Here is a 14,478-nt window from a genome sequence, read left to right as displayed (position 1 = left end):
TGAAACTGGAGCCTATTATATAGAGTGAAGTAAGTCAGAAAAACACCAATACAGTATATTAATGCGTGTATATGGAATTTAGAAAGATGATAACGACAATCCTATATGTGAGATACCAAGAGAGACGCAGATATAAAGAACAGACTTTTGGGCTCTGTGTGAGAAGGCAAGGGTGGGATGATTTGAGAGAATAGCATTGAAACATGCACATTACCACATGTGAAATAGATGACCAGTCCAGGTTAGATGCATGAAACAGGGCACTCAGAGCCGGAGCTCTGGAACCACCCAGAGAGATGGGATGAGGAGGGAGGTGGGGGAGGGGGATTGAGATGGGGGCACACGTACACCTGTGGCTGATTCATGTCAGTGTATGGCAAAACCCACCACAATATTGTAAAAATAATTAGCCTCTAATTTTAATAATTAAAAAAACGAACAGGTGCAGGACAACCAGTTTGGAGTGAGAGGTAAATCAGACCTTTGGCTTGGGCCCTGAGTGACTCATGATGGCTTTGTTAGGACTTTTAACTCTGAGAAGGACTTTCCAGGTTTGCCTGAACCTGGAGATGTCCACGCCATGGAGCTCTGAGTGGACGGAGTCTGCACGGACCTCGGGGAAACTGGTCTCTGCCCGGGGAGCGGCCGGCACGTTTCCCCAGCCGTGGCCGCACGAGACTTGCAGGGCAGAGCCTCAGGTGACATGTGAGTTCACTCTGAGTAGTGGACTCTGTGTGCTTCCAGGAAGTGGAATCATGTAGAATTTCTTATATTTATCTTAAAATAATCTCTTTCAGACCTCAGAGAAATCCTTTAGATTCAGTAGGCCGGGACTAGGAAACACAGTATGTTAGACTCTTTGTTTAGATTTTTAAAAATATGTGTTTGTTTTGAGAGGGGACAGCTGGGGCTTATTGGGCACAGCCTATTGATTATCAGTCAGTCTTCCCAGTGGCCAGGCGAGTCAGTCATCCGTGGTTTTTCATGATTGTGTGAACACTTTCTGGGTCAAGGGGAGAGGGCATCATTCATCCCAGGTTACCACACAGATCCAGGGACCGTGCTAGGACTTGGTCCCCGCCCTCTGGCAGGAGAGGGCCCCACTGCACAGATCCAGGGACCGTGCTAGGACTTGGTCCCCGCCCTCTGGCCGGAGGGCCCCCCAGGGCCATCTCTCCATCAGCCGCTGCTTCCAGATGAGTGTTGCTGCTTCGAGTGGACTGCCTCCAGTTCACTTCCTATTTTGTTAAGAACTGAATGAAGTCTCTGTGGAGGACTAGGAAGAAGGAAGAGCAGGTCTTTTTTTCCCCGATACTTTTCCTACAGCCAGCACAGCGTTTTGCTGGCTTATTCTGAGTTACAATGGCCAGTTAGGAATTCTGGGTGAGTGTAGGGGGCTGCCCCTCAGACACGGAAAGCCGCGAGACAAGGCAGGCAAGGCCTGCCACCGCCTGGTGGGAACCCGAGGCTGCTGGCCGGGCATGGCTCCTGCCTCTGCCACCCAGCGGCGCTCTTCAGGAGCAGTTACTGCCTTGTGGGGAGGATGCGAGGAGGAGCGAGACTGGAAGCAGGTGGCGGAGCCCCACTGGGCGCGAGGTGCCGTGGGCTGAGGGGTCTTGTGACGGGGAGGCCACCCTGCAGAGCCCGTCCACGTCACAGTTTCTGCTGTGGGCATCTAAACTGGGCATTTCGTAGAAATTAAAGCTGTTTCACCAGTCTGAAAGGGCATTGCCTTGTTGACTGAAGTCAGGATCCTGTTACGTGACATGAGAAATAGCCGGTCGCTTTCTCTTATTCGCCTGCCTGTAAGCCCTTGCAGGTTCCTTTCCCTGTAAACTTGTTTTCCAGGAGCCCGCTGGTCATTTCTAGCGCTGCTGTGATACACTTTCTGACTTTTCTTCAGATTTCTAGGTGGACAGGGAAACAGTGGAGGCTCGGCTAGCCGTGGCGCTGCCTGCCCCCACCGGTTCCTTTAGGGACCGAAGGTCTCGGCCGCTCATTTCATGGGCTCTGCCTCACCCCGCGTGTCCAGCCACAGGTGCTGTGGCCTCTCCCCCGGGTTACCTGCCCTCTGTCGGGTCGTCTCCCCTTCCACCCTCCCACGTGCCGTCACCCTCACCTCCTGCCCAGCCCGCTCCAGCTCTGCTCCCCTCCTGCCAGTCTGGTCTGCGCACTGGGCGGCCAGGGGAAGCTGCGAGCAGAGTGGAGCCCGGAGCTCCCCGGGGCCCGGCTGCCCCTTTGCTCGCCTCGCTCACTGGCCCCTTTCTCTCAGACCCTTTGTCTGGTGGGCACCCCCGCCTGGGCCGGCTCCCTTCTGCCCTCAGAGCCCTGCCCCCGGGGTCCACGGTGGGGAGTCCCTGTGCAATAGCCACCGGTTGGGCCCTCCATCACCTGCGGTTGGGTTTTTTCCTGGCCTGTCACTCTGAATTCCTGTGTTCCCCTCCCTCCATGTGATGCCAGCCCCATGAGGTACCCATGGCCAAGCAGGTGCCAACAAGTCTGTCACTGAGACAGGGAATGAGCGGACGTTATTCTGGTCTTTTTGTCACAGTCAGGGTGTTTGTCCACTCCGTGTACTTTTTCTCCTGAAGAGCTGATGTCTCCTGCCTGTGCTAGTTTGCGTGTGCCTCTCAACACTATCTGTAAAGTCCTTCTGATTGTGGAGAGGGAGGATTTATCACAAAAAGTTTCCTCTAGGAAGTTGTTATTCTAGCATATCTTCTGAAGAAGATAGTCTGTTTTTCATAGTCACAGAAGTTTGTTATTTGCACATCTTTAAACAGTGAATAACCCTTGTGATTATACAGTGGAAGTGAGAAATAGATTTAAGGCCCTAGATCTGATAGATAGAGTGCCTGATGAACTATGGAATGAGGTTCGTGACATTGTACAGGAGACATGGATCAAGACCATCCCCATGGAAAAGAAATGCAAAAAAGCAAAATGGCTCTCTGGGGAGGCCTTACAAATAGCTGTGAAAAGAAGAGAGGTGAAAAGCAAAGGAGAAAAGGAAAGATATCAGTATCTGAATGCAGAGTTCCAAAGAATAGCAAGAAGAGATAAGAAAGCCTTCTTCAGCGATCAGTGCAAAGAAATAGAGGGAAAGAACAGAATGGGAAAGACTAGAGATCTCTTCAAGAAAATTTCAAGGGAACATTTCATGCAGAGATGGGCTCGATAAAGGACAGATATGGAATGGACCTAACAGAAGCAGAAGATATTAAGAGGAGGTGGCAAGAATACACAGAAGAACTGTACAAAAAAGATCTTCACCACCCGGATAATCACAATGGTGTGACCACTCACCTAGAGCCAGACATCCTGGAATGTGAAGTCAAGTGGGCCTTAGAAAGCATCACTACGAACAAAGCTAGTGGAGGTGATGGAATTCCAGTTGAGCTATTTCAAATCCTGAAAGATGATGCTGTGAAAGTGCTGCACTCAATATGCCAGCAAATTTGGGAAACTCAGCAGTGGCCACAGGACTGGAAAAGGTCAGTTTTCATGCCAATCCCAAAGAAAGGCAATGCCAAAGAATGCTCAAAGTACTGCACAATTGCACTCATCTCACATGCTAGTAAAGTAATGCTCAAAATTCTCCAAGCCAGGCTTCAGCAATACATGAACCGTGAATTCCCTGATGGTCAAGCTGGTTTTAGAAAAGGCAGAGGAACCAGAGATCAAATTGCCAACATCCACTGGATCATGGAAAAAGCAAGAGAGTTCCAGAAAAACATATATTTCTGCTTCATTGATTATGCCAAAGCCTTTGACTGTGTGGATCACAATAAACTGTGGAAAATTCGGAGAGAGATGGGAATACGAGACCACCTGACCTGCCTCTTGAGAAATCTGTATGCAGGTCAGGCAGGAAGCAACAGTTAGAACTGGACATGGAACAACAGATTGGTTTCAAATAGGAAAAGGAGTACGTCAAGGCTGCATATTGTCACCCTGCTTGTTTAACTTATATGCAGAATACATCATGAGAAACGCTGGACTGGAAGAAACACAAGCTGGAATCAAGATTGCCCAGAGAAATACCAATAACTTCAGATATGCAGATGATACCACCGTTATGGCAGAAAGTGAAGAGGAGCTAAAAAGCCTCTTGATGAAAGTGAAAGTGGAGAGTTAAAAAGTTGGCTTAACATTCAGAAAACGAAGATCATGGCATCTGGTCCCATCACTTCATGGGAAATAGATGGGGAAACAGTGAAACAGTGTCAGACTTTATTTTGGGGGGCTCTAAAATCACTGTAGATGGTGGTTGCAGCCATGAAATTAAAAGACGCTTATTCCTTGGAAGAAAAGTTTGACCAACCTACATAGCATATACAAAAGCAGAGACATTACTTTGCCAACTAAGGTCCGTCTAGTCAAGGCTATGGTTTTTCCTGTGGTCATGTATGGATGAGAGAGTTGGGCTGTGAAGAAGGCTGAGCTCCAAAGAATTGATGCTTTTGAACTGTGGTGTTGGAGAAGACTCTTGGGTCCCTTGGACTGCAAGGGTATCCAACCAGTCCATTCTGAAGGAGATCAGCCCTGGGATTTCTTTGGAAGGACTGATGCTAAAGCTGAAACTCCAATACTTTGGCCACCTCATGCTAAAAGTTGACTCATTGGAAAAGACTCTGATGCTGGAAGGGATTGGGGGCAGGAGGAGAAGGGGACGACAGAGGATGAGATGGCTGGATGGCATCACCGACTCGATGGAGGTGAGTCTCAGTGAACTCCCAGAGTTGGTGATGGACAGGGAGGCCTGGCGTGCTGCGATCCATGGGGTCACAAAGAGTCAGACACGACTGAGCGACTGAACTGAACTGAAACAATGAAGTGGCGTCCTTTGCGCTTGCTGGTTTGTGGTCCATCAAAGAGCATCCAGTGCTGGGTGCCTGTCGCCCGTCCCCGCATACTGGCTCCCTCCCTGAACCATTCACAGCTCTTACCACCGTTGGCCCCGGGGGAGTTGAATCCCCCGTGGAGTCCAGGATCAGGCAAGTCACCAACAGCAGCTGGTATACTTCCTGCTGGCATTACTCAGACGAGCTGTGGCTGCCGCCGAGGTTCCCGGGCAGAGAAAGCAGGTCAGGTGCAGGCGGCAAGCTTCTCTGGCAGTAGCGATGGCTCAGCTCCCCAGGGAGCGCGGCCTGCGATCAGGCTGCGGTGCGTGCTGAGTGCAGAGCCCGCGTGGGGCCAGAGCCTGAGGTGCTGTCTCTCACATGAGGGGTCCTCCCTACACATGTGGAAACCAGCCCTGCGTGGAGCAGACCCTCGGAGGATGGAGGCTCAGCTCGTAGCTGTGGGCTGGGCCCCTCAGTGAGGCACCGTGGACGTGTGTCTGCTCTTGCCTCGGCCACCTTTGCGCTAGGGGAAATTTCCACAGATTTTCTTTTCGGATTTTGTATTTCATTAGACTCTCGCTCTTATCTATGAATCAACAGAAACTATTTTAATTTCCAGTTCTTTATAACGTATGTTAGGAGACGTCCTTCTCTTTTATTCTTCAGATACTTTGCAAATATTGTTTATTCTTCTTTAACCCAGTTAAGAAATGGGTGGAAGAACTGATTAGACATTTTTCCAGGGAGGAAATGCAGATGGCCGACAGGTACATGGAAAGATGCTCTTTATCCCTAGTCATCAGGGCGATACAAATCAAAACCACAGTGAGATGTCACCTCACACCTGTCAGAATGGCTGTCACCAAAAAGAACATATATAATAAGTGTTGGCGAGCTTATGGAGAAAAGGGAGCCCTCGTGCTGTGTTGGTGGGAATGTAAATTGGTGCGGCTACTGTGGAGAACAGGATGACAGCTGCTCAAAAAACAGAAACACCATGTGACCCAACAGTTCCCTTTGTAGGTGTTCAGGTCAGTTCAGTCGCTTAGTCGTGTCTGGCTCTTTGCGACCCCATGAATCGACCTTAGTCAGCAAAGTAATGTCTCTGCTGTTGAATATGCTATCTAGGTTGGTCATAACTTTTCTTCCAAGGAGTAAGCGTCTTTTAATTTCATGGCTGCAGTCACCATCTGCAGTGATTTTGGAGCCCCCCCCCCAAAAAAAGAGCAAAATACTGATTTGAAAATACACATGCACCCCTGTGTTCGTAGCATTTTTCTACAGTTGCCAGCGTAGGTGTCCATCAACAGATAATGGATAAAGAAGGTGTGGTTGTGTGCATGTGTGTGCTCACTGTCTCTCACACACACACACACACACACACACACACACACAATGGAATACTACTCAGCCATACAAAAGAATGAAATTTTGTTATTTGTAGGAATATGGATGGACTTGGAGGAGATTATGCTAAATGAAAGAAGTCAGAGAAAGACAAATACTGTATATGTCACTTATATGTGGAATCTAAAAAGTACAATATAAACTGGTAAACATAACAAAAAAGAAGCAGTCTTAGAATAAACCAGTGGTTACCTATAGGGAGAGTGAAGGAGGAAGGGCAATATAAGAGTAGGGACTGAGAAAGGAAGTTTTTGTGAGATTACATGAAATTATACATATGAAACTTGAAATTTGTGAAGTACTATAGAATAAAAGAATCATTCAACAAAAACAAAAAGGGATTGGGGTAAAATATTTCTGAAGAATATGAGAAAAAGATTTGTACAAATCAAAAATAACATACTGCTAGTTTGCGTAACAAGATGTAGCAATATCAAGAAATCAACAGTCCTCTGATCAATTTGTAAATTGAGTGTGGCTTCTGTATTGATACCATCTGGTTGTGTTGTGCAGGCAGAAATTTTATTGACAAGAATATTTACTGAGCTCTGTTCCCTGGTGGATGTGTCACTTCATACTCAGCCGTGCCTCAAGGTCCACATTCTGGGGGCGCGTCCTGGGCAACAGGAGCCTCTCTGGTGCCGTCTCTCCAGACCCCGTGGGTCCAGAAGCTCTGCGGCAAGAGCGTGGCCTCTGATCGTTGGGTCTGGTGGTGATGGATGCTGTCTTCTCTGCCCATTTGCAGTACTTGGTCATGGATTACTACGTGGGTGGTGATTTACTGACCCTGCTCAGTAAATTTGAGGACAAGCTTCCAGAAGATATGGCAAGATTCTACATTGGTGAAATGGTGTTGGCCATCGATTCCATCCATCAGCTTCATTACGTGCACAGGTAATCACCTTGGTATGTGTTTTATGGAAACCACCATTAACGTGTTAAAGCATTCCTTTCAGAGCCCCGGTGCCAGGCTCTGTGGAGAATTTTGGAGGTTGCGGTCCTCCCTTTGGCTGCCACGATGTGGGGTGCCTTCCTGGTACCTTCCCGGGTTGCTGCTCTGTGGCAGCTGCTGTCAGCTGAGGTCACCTTGTCCTTTGGGGTCTGCCTCCCATTGGCTCGTGCTCTGCCCTGCCCGCCCCCCAGAGCTCATTTCCTGGTCACCCACAGAACACTGGGGTTAAGTTGAGGGGGGCTCCCATCACAGCAGCATAAAGGACTTCAATGAGTGTGACTGCTCCTGTGTGGCAGACGGGGGTGGCAGCGCGTGGGACAGGCCCCCTCCTGCTCACCACACGGCCCCTGCCCCCCGCCACCAGGACAGCGGCCTTAGTCGTTGCCGAGCCTGCGTCTCTGTGTCCATCTCATTCTGCTGTCCAAGACAAGGATTCAGTCCTGCGGGGTTGGGTGGTGGGGAGGGCAGGGGTTGTTGGTTCTGTTTTACTTATTTTCATCAAAGTGTTTCATGGCGATAGTTTTAGAAATTCAAATAGTTGTACAAGACTTATAACAAAACATGAGTGCTCAGTCCTGCTCCACCCTGACGCCCCTGCCATAGGTAACTATTGTCAATTTATAGTTGTTTCTTCTGGTATTTGCCTGCATATTTCCAGCTAACAGAAATGTGTTTCTATTGCTGCTGCATTTTGTGGGGTGGGGGTGGGGGTCTCAGAGCACGTCTGTTTAGGTGGAGGTTTGACTCTCTTATGTAAGTAAGTCCATCTCTCTCATCCCTCCTTCCCGCCTGGTCCCAGTTAGCGTTGCGCGGTTCCCCCTTAGGCACCGTGAGTGTGAACTGCGCGGGTCGCAGGTTCTACATGGCTTCTTTCACTAAGTACTTGCCACGCCTCTGAGCCTGTCAGGGAATTTCCTAAGCAGATGCAGTTCGTGCTTCTAGGGTGGCGTTGGTGCCCTGCCACGAGTGTGACCCTGTTGCCCTGGGAGGGGGCAGCTTGCCAGGGGCCCCGTGGTCCTGCCCAGGGCACTGGTCTCTGTGCCACTGGGAGCCTGGGGTGCTGCCCCCTAGCAGGTGCTGCTTTCAAGACACTGAGGTCTGGGCCAGAGCGCCCTTCTCTCTCCTGTGTCCTGCAGCATCACTATGCCTGCTTCTCTAACAGCCACTGTTTCTGTTTTCAACATCAGATTTTATACTCTTCTTCATGGAACTTTGCTTAATTCACTACAGAGAGATGAATGTCTTTGTAGTTGTCACGGATCTCCAGGGAAGTTAATTTACTACCTTTTGAACAGTTTATTCTTTCCTGTTTTTCCCTAAGTAGAAAGCTTTCTGCTCATTTTCTTAATTGGTTGTGTAGGAGCTTTGCTCTATTTTTTAACTTTATGGCATAGTTCAGTTCAGTTCAGTCGCTCAGTCGTGTCCGACTTTGCGACCCCATGAATCGAAGCACGCCAGGTCTCCCTGTCCATCACCAACTCCCGGAGTTCACCCAAACTCACATCCATCGAGTCGGTGATGCCATCCAGCCATCTTATCCTCTGTCGTCCCCTTCTCCTCCTGCCCCCAATCCCTCCCAGCATCAGAGTCTTTTCCAATGAGTCAACTCTTCGCATGAGGTGGCCAAAGTACTGGAGTTTCAGCTTTAGCATCATTCCTTCCAAAGAACACCCAAGGCTGATCTCCTTTAGAATGGACTGGTTGGATCTCCTTGTAGTCCAAGGGACTCTCAAGAGTCTTCTCCAGCACCACAGTTCAAAAGCATCAATTCTTCAGTGCTCAGCTTTCTTCACAGTCCAACTCTCACATCCATACATGACCACTGGAAAAACCATACCCTTGACTAGATGGACCTTAGTCGGCAAAGTAATGTCTCTGCTTTTGAATATGCTATCTAGGTTGGTCATAACTTTCCTTCCAAGGAGTAAAGGCATAGTAGGAAACATTAAAATACATAATTTGACATTGTTTTCTCCCTTAAAGTCAATGCAGTATTCAGACTAAGTGCTTGAATGACCTAGTCTAACAACAGAGTTTGCAGAGTTAGATAGAACAGGAAGTCAGCGCTACCCCCCTCTCAGGGGTGTGCCTGAGTAAGTTAAGGCTGCCTGTGGTGGGGCCGGAGATGAGTGACTCCCATCAGAACTGTGGACATGACGGGCGGGTTCAGACCATAGCTTTGGGCCCCTTTCCCATGGGAGGTCATGGGCCATGGCGACTTCTTCAGGCAGTGCCTGCCACCCCCAAGCCAGGCTCCTGCAGACAGAGTGGCTGCGCCTCGCCTTTGGCAGCTGGACCCCTGCGAGACTTGCTGCAGGAAGCAGCAGGAACCTCCGACCCAGAGCCAAGCACCCCGGTGGGCACCACCCTTCCTAGGAAGCCAACAGAGCAGAGACCAAGAGGCACAGGCTCCCAGGGATTGCAGCCAGGCAGGGTTTTGTTTTTAATTTTAACATTTCCATTCAGCTCTTTGTTTTGTGTTTTGTTGTTGTTGTTGTTTGTTTGTTTGTTTTTTAAATTTATTTGGCTCTACTGGGTCTTATTTGAGACACGAGGGATCTAGTTCCCTGATTAGGGATTGACTTCCGGCCCCCTGCACTGGGGGCCAGAGTCTTAGCCACTCCAGGGAAGTCCCACGGGCAGATTTTTTTAATATAGTAAATTTATTGGTTGTTTTCTTCTAATGGTTTTATTTTTCACATAAATTCCATTTGGAGTTTATTCTTATATAAAGAATGGATCTGATTTTATCTTTAATTAAAAGGCTCTTCTGTTGTCCCTGCACAAACTTAATTTATTTGTGTCTTTGCCCACTGATCTGAGGTAGCAGCTTTATGATATGCTCAGTTTCTGTATGAGTTTGGTCTGTCTGGATAGTTTATTCTGCCCTGTTGTCTTTCCGTCTCTGCTCTGGGACCACATCGTGGAGCCTTGAAATTCCATGGGGCCAAGTCCCCCATCACACCTCTTTCTTTTCAGTGTTTTCTAGCTGTTCTTACATGTTGGTTGTTCCGTATCAGCTTTCAATATCAACTGGTCTGGCTCCAAAAAAAGCAGGACACATTTCTTTTTAAATTCGATGAGCCTTTCAGTCTATAGATTCAGGTCTTCTCTTTTTTTAACTTCTGGAAAGTTGTCCTGGCTTCAGCTTCAGACACGGTGTTTTCTGTTTCGGTTCTTCAGGGACTCTTGTTACGCGTAGGTTGTGCCTTCTTCCCCTGTCTTCCATTTCAGTCTCCAGCTGCTCTGTCCTGACCCTTTTTAATCATTTGTCCCGTTTTTACTTTTTCAGATCCTTTCCTCCGTTTCTTCCCTGCCTTTCATTTGATTTTTTTTTAATGTTTTGTTTATGGTTGGCTGTGCTGGGTCTTGGGTGCCGCACAGGCCTCTCTCTGGCTGCGGCGCGCGGGCGGACCCCAGCTGGCTGTCTTCTCTCGCCGCGGAGCGCCGGCTCTAGGGCTTCAGGAGCTGTGGCGCGCACAGGCTGCGTTGCTCTGAGGCACGGGGGCTCTTCCCGCATCAGGGGTTGAACCTGTGTCTTCTCCGTTGGCGGCAGGTTCTTCACCACTGAGCCAGCAGAGCAGCCCTAGATTTTTATTTAAATTGATTCCTCTGTGGCATCTTACACTTTAGTTTTCATTTCTGTTAAGATCGTCTTTTTCCTCTATTTCTCCCCTGGGTTAAATCAAGTCTCTTTTCTCCTTATCTTTGTCTAGTTCTGTTCTTTGGTATTGCCAAGACTTGTCGCATGTGGGATCTTAGTTCTCTGACTGGGCATCAAACCTTTGCCCCCTGCAGTGGAGGCTCAGTCTTAACCACTAGAACACCAGGAAAGTAGTTTTTATTTTTCTGAGTCATTGAGGGATTCTTTTGCTTTCTCTTTCGTATTCCTGAGTATTTATTTAAGATTTATTGCAGTTTGGAATGCTTTGTTAGAGGGTTTTTGGGGGTTTTTTTTGCTTTACTTCTTTTGGATTAATCATCTTTTGCTCACATGTGTTTGTGAGACTTACTGTGTTGTTGGGAGCAGCGGGGGCTTTTGTGTGTTTGCACCAGGGTGCAGCATTCTGTCAGGCCATAGTGGCCTGGCCTCTTGGAGGTGGTCCACACTCGAGCCCCCCTGCAGAATGTGGGCCTTGTCACAGCCCCTCTTGGCGGTTGTCACCAGCTATGCTGCTGGGAGCATCCTTGCGGTCTTCTAGGTGAACACTTTCCTTTTAAAGTTTCTGTTCCTCGTCACGCTGTCTGGTCACATAGACTTATTCTGCCAGGAAGGAGGACTAGTCCCTTGAAGTGCACCGCACTGCCCCCCACTCCCTGCCCGGCGTTGGCCAGTACACAGGACAGTCGGTAGGATGGCGGGTTGAGGGAGACAAACTTCCCTTTCCTGCTGCGGGTGACTGGCAGACTGCTCCGCTCTGAGCTCCCCGTCGTCGCCTATAACATACACTTTGGGGAGGGGCCCGTGGTGCTCCGGGATACACGCAGGACACCGTCCTGCCCCAGTTCCTCACCCGACCTGCTACGCATCAGGTCCCTGCTCAGGCGTCTCTTCTCAGTGGCCACGGCCACCTGGCTCCCTTCACACTCCGTTCCTCTGCCTCCTCTTCTGTTTGCTCCTGTTTCTTCATCGCAGTTGCCGCACGGCTTGTGCTCTGTGATGCCGAGACCTTGTGCGACTGTGCCTTGTGTGTTCGTGTGCTGACATCCTGGCCAGAGGGAGGCTTCCTGAAGGCAGGCAGTGCCGTCCAGCCCCTGCTGTGGGCCCGGGTCAAGAGTAGCGCCCAGCCTGGGCGGTGGTGGGTGGGGTCCGTGACCGGTCCCCACAGTTAATGGGGGTTCACTGCTGCTGCACGCCAACCACACCGCCGCAGGGATGCTCTCCTAGGTCCTGTCGTGACGAACTAGCGCTTCCTCTGGTGATTCTCTACTAGTGGAGGGCTGTGACCTACCTGAGTGTTGCACGGAAATGGTTCATTTGTGTGTTTATTTTACTAACAGGGATATTAAACCTGACAATGTCCTTCTGGATGTAAATGGTCATATCCGCCTGGCCGACTTTGGATCCTGTTTGAAGATGAATGACGATGGAACTGTAGGTATTTTTGTTGAAACGTTTCCATTTGGTTTTGTGTTTTGCTTGCAGTTAGAAGGGGCTTATTTACGTTTTCAATTTGAGTTACAATTAAGAAACCAAGTGTATTAATGTAAATTAAGAAGACAAGTCCATTTAGAAAACAATTGAAATTTTCTATTTATGGTTAAAACATCTTGATTGCTTCTTATGTTCACGAAAGTGATCTATGTGCCTTCTGCAGAAGGGGGAGTCAGGTGTCCTCAGATCCCCGGGCGGCTCCTGGGCGCAGACCCCGTGGTGAGAGGGGCAGCCCGCCCGGTGGGCAGACCTGAGCCGGGTGTCGGTACCTTCTCGTTTCTTTCCGGAGCAGGACTCCCTGAATGGGGGCACCCCCTCCCAAGGGCCAGCGGATGCTCCCTCTACAGAGCGGGAGGACACCCCTGGAGTGGCCATCCCACCCCAAGCCGACTGGGCGTGGGCTGGGTCAGAGCTCGCTGACCTCCCCCCGGCCTCCCTTGGCGGCCTCCAGCACATGGCTCCGCTGCGTTAGGGACTCGTCTGCATCCTTCCCCATGGCCCCCGTCGCAGTTTGAGTTTTAGGTGTTTGGGAGTCTTTTTAAAACCTACGCGCGTCATAAAGTCTACTGTAACTGCTTCTCCAGAGAGAGCAGCCCCTCCCCCACCCCTTGCTGTGGGTTTTCAAGCAGCAGTAAAAGAACATAAAGTTGGCAGCATGTGACAGTGTTTTAAAAAGAGCAAGTCGGTTAACTCTCTCTCTCCACAAAGCCAGTCTCTTATTTCTAATGTGATGGGTCTATTGGTGCTGTCCCCAAAGCCGGTCTTCTAACGAGGGAGCTCTGGCCTTGGTCCGAGCCCGCACGCTGGGCGCTCTTTCCTGGGGGCTCACTCACCTCACCTTCCGGTAGCTGTCCTCTGCTGCCCTGTCCGACTCCTGAGGACTCCCCGCTGAGTCCTGCCACCGGGCCCTGGGCTGTAACCAGGGAGAGGCTGGTCTTTTCGAGGACCGGCCTCCTTGGCTGTTGTCGTCACGTCTTGCTGACCCCAGTCCTGTGGACTGTGCATGCTCTGGGGCCGGTCTGCGGCCTCTTGGCGCACCCAGCCCCCACACTGTCTCCAAGATGGTTGCAGCTCCCCGTGGAGGCCGTGTCCAGCACCCAGCTGGGCCCTGGACCTACTTCCAGACGTTCCAGTGTGGAGCTCGAGGGTAGGGTGTGGGTGAGCAGCCCGAGCTTCCCCTGGGAGCGTGTCAGAAAGGCAGCATCTTAGAATCTCTGTCTCGCAAGTGCATGGTGTCTACGCATGTACAAGTCTGAGGCTGCCTGGCCTGGATGCACGGGGTGCCTGGACCACACTTTGAGCCATGATGGGGAATGTGGAGCTCCAGTGCTGTGTGGGGCTGGGTGGGCATCTAGGGATTGAAAAACCCGGCGGGCAGGAGAGTCTGGTGCATTCTGGAAACTGCCCGATGTTTAATGCTATAAAAATAGCTCTAAGTTGTATCTGACTTTTGCGATCCCATGAACTGTAGCCCACCAGGCTCCTCTGTCCATGGAATTCTTCAGGCAAGAGTACTGGAGTGGACTGCCATTTCCTTCTCCAGGGGAGCTTCCCGATCCAGGAATTGAACCCAGGTCTCCCGCGTTGCAGGCAGATGCTTTACCGACAGAGCTACGCTGGAAGCCCCGGTTTAGTGCTATAGGAACATTCATTTGTATTGAGTTTCTCATTATGAGGTTTTTAAGTCATGACCATGTGCCAGGTTTGTCTTGTGATTGTCTCTTCATCCACTGTCTGCTAGAGACATCCTCAGGTTTCCCTTCACCCTGTCCACCCTCTTCCCTAAGGTGCAGTCTTCCGTGGCTGTGGGCACCCCGGACTACATCTCCCCAGAGATCCTGCAGGCGATGGAGGATGGCATGGGCAAGTACGGCCCCGAGTGTGACTGGTGGTCTCTGGGCGTCTGCATGTACGAGATGCTGTATGGAGAGACCCCGTTCTACGCCGAATCCCTCGTGGAGACCTACGGGAAGATCATGAACCATGAGGTAAGCTGTCGCCCTCCCACCCCGTGTGTGTCCCAGCCACTGGGGAAGGGGGGCGGATGGGGCAGGCTGGGCGGCCAGATGAGCGTCCCTGGGGAAGAGGGGCAGGTGGGGCAGGCTGGGCGGCCAGACGGG

The 14,478-nt window shown here is 50.3% G+C and overlaps 1 protein-coding gene across 4 annotated transcripts in view; it reads left to right on the top strand.

The window, feature by feature from the left end:
* CDC42BPB (CDC42 binding protein kinase beta) overlaps positions 1-14,478 on the top strand; it is a 102,980-nt gene that overhangs the window by 49,410 nt on the left and 39,092 nt on the right. For all 4 annotated transcript variants that reach the window (XR_011250393.1, XR_011250392.1, XM_069559858.1 and 1 more), the window contains exons 5-7: positions 6,997-7,145; positions 12,205-12,298; positions 14,146-14,346. Coding sequence is in view for 2 of the 4 variants with exons in the window: in XM_069559858.1 (XP_069415959.1) it covers positions 6,997-7,145; positions 12,205-12,298; positions 14,146-14,346 (444 nt within the window). In the remaining 2 variants the exon portion in view is untranslated. The remainder of the gene's footprint in view (positions 1-6,996; positions 7,146-12,204; positions 12,299-14,145; positions 14,347-14,478) is intronic.

This window comes from Ovis canadensis, chromosome 18 (assembly GCF_042477335.2).
Source record: "Ovis canadensis isolate MfBH-ARS-UI-01 breed Bighorn chromosome 18, ARS-UI_OviCan_v2, whole genome shotgun sequence".
NCBI classification, from domain to species: domain Eukaryota; kingdom Metazoa; phylum Chordata; class Mammalia; order Artiodactyla; family Bovidae; genus Ovis; species Ovis canadensis.
Note: the sequence above shows the minus strand (reverse complement) of the source record. Positions and strands in the feature narration are given on the sequence as shown.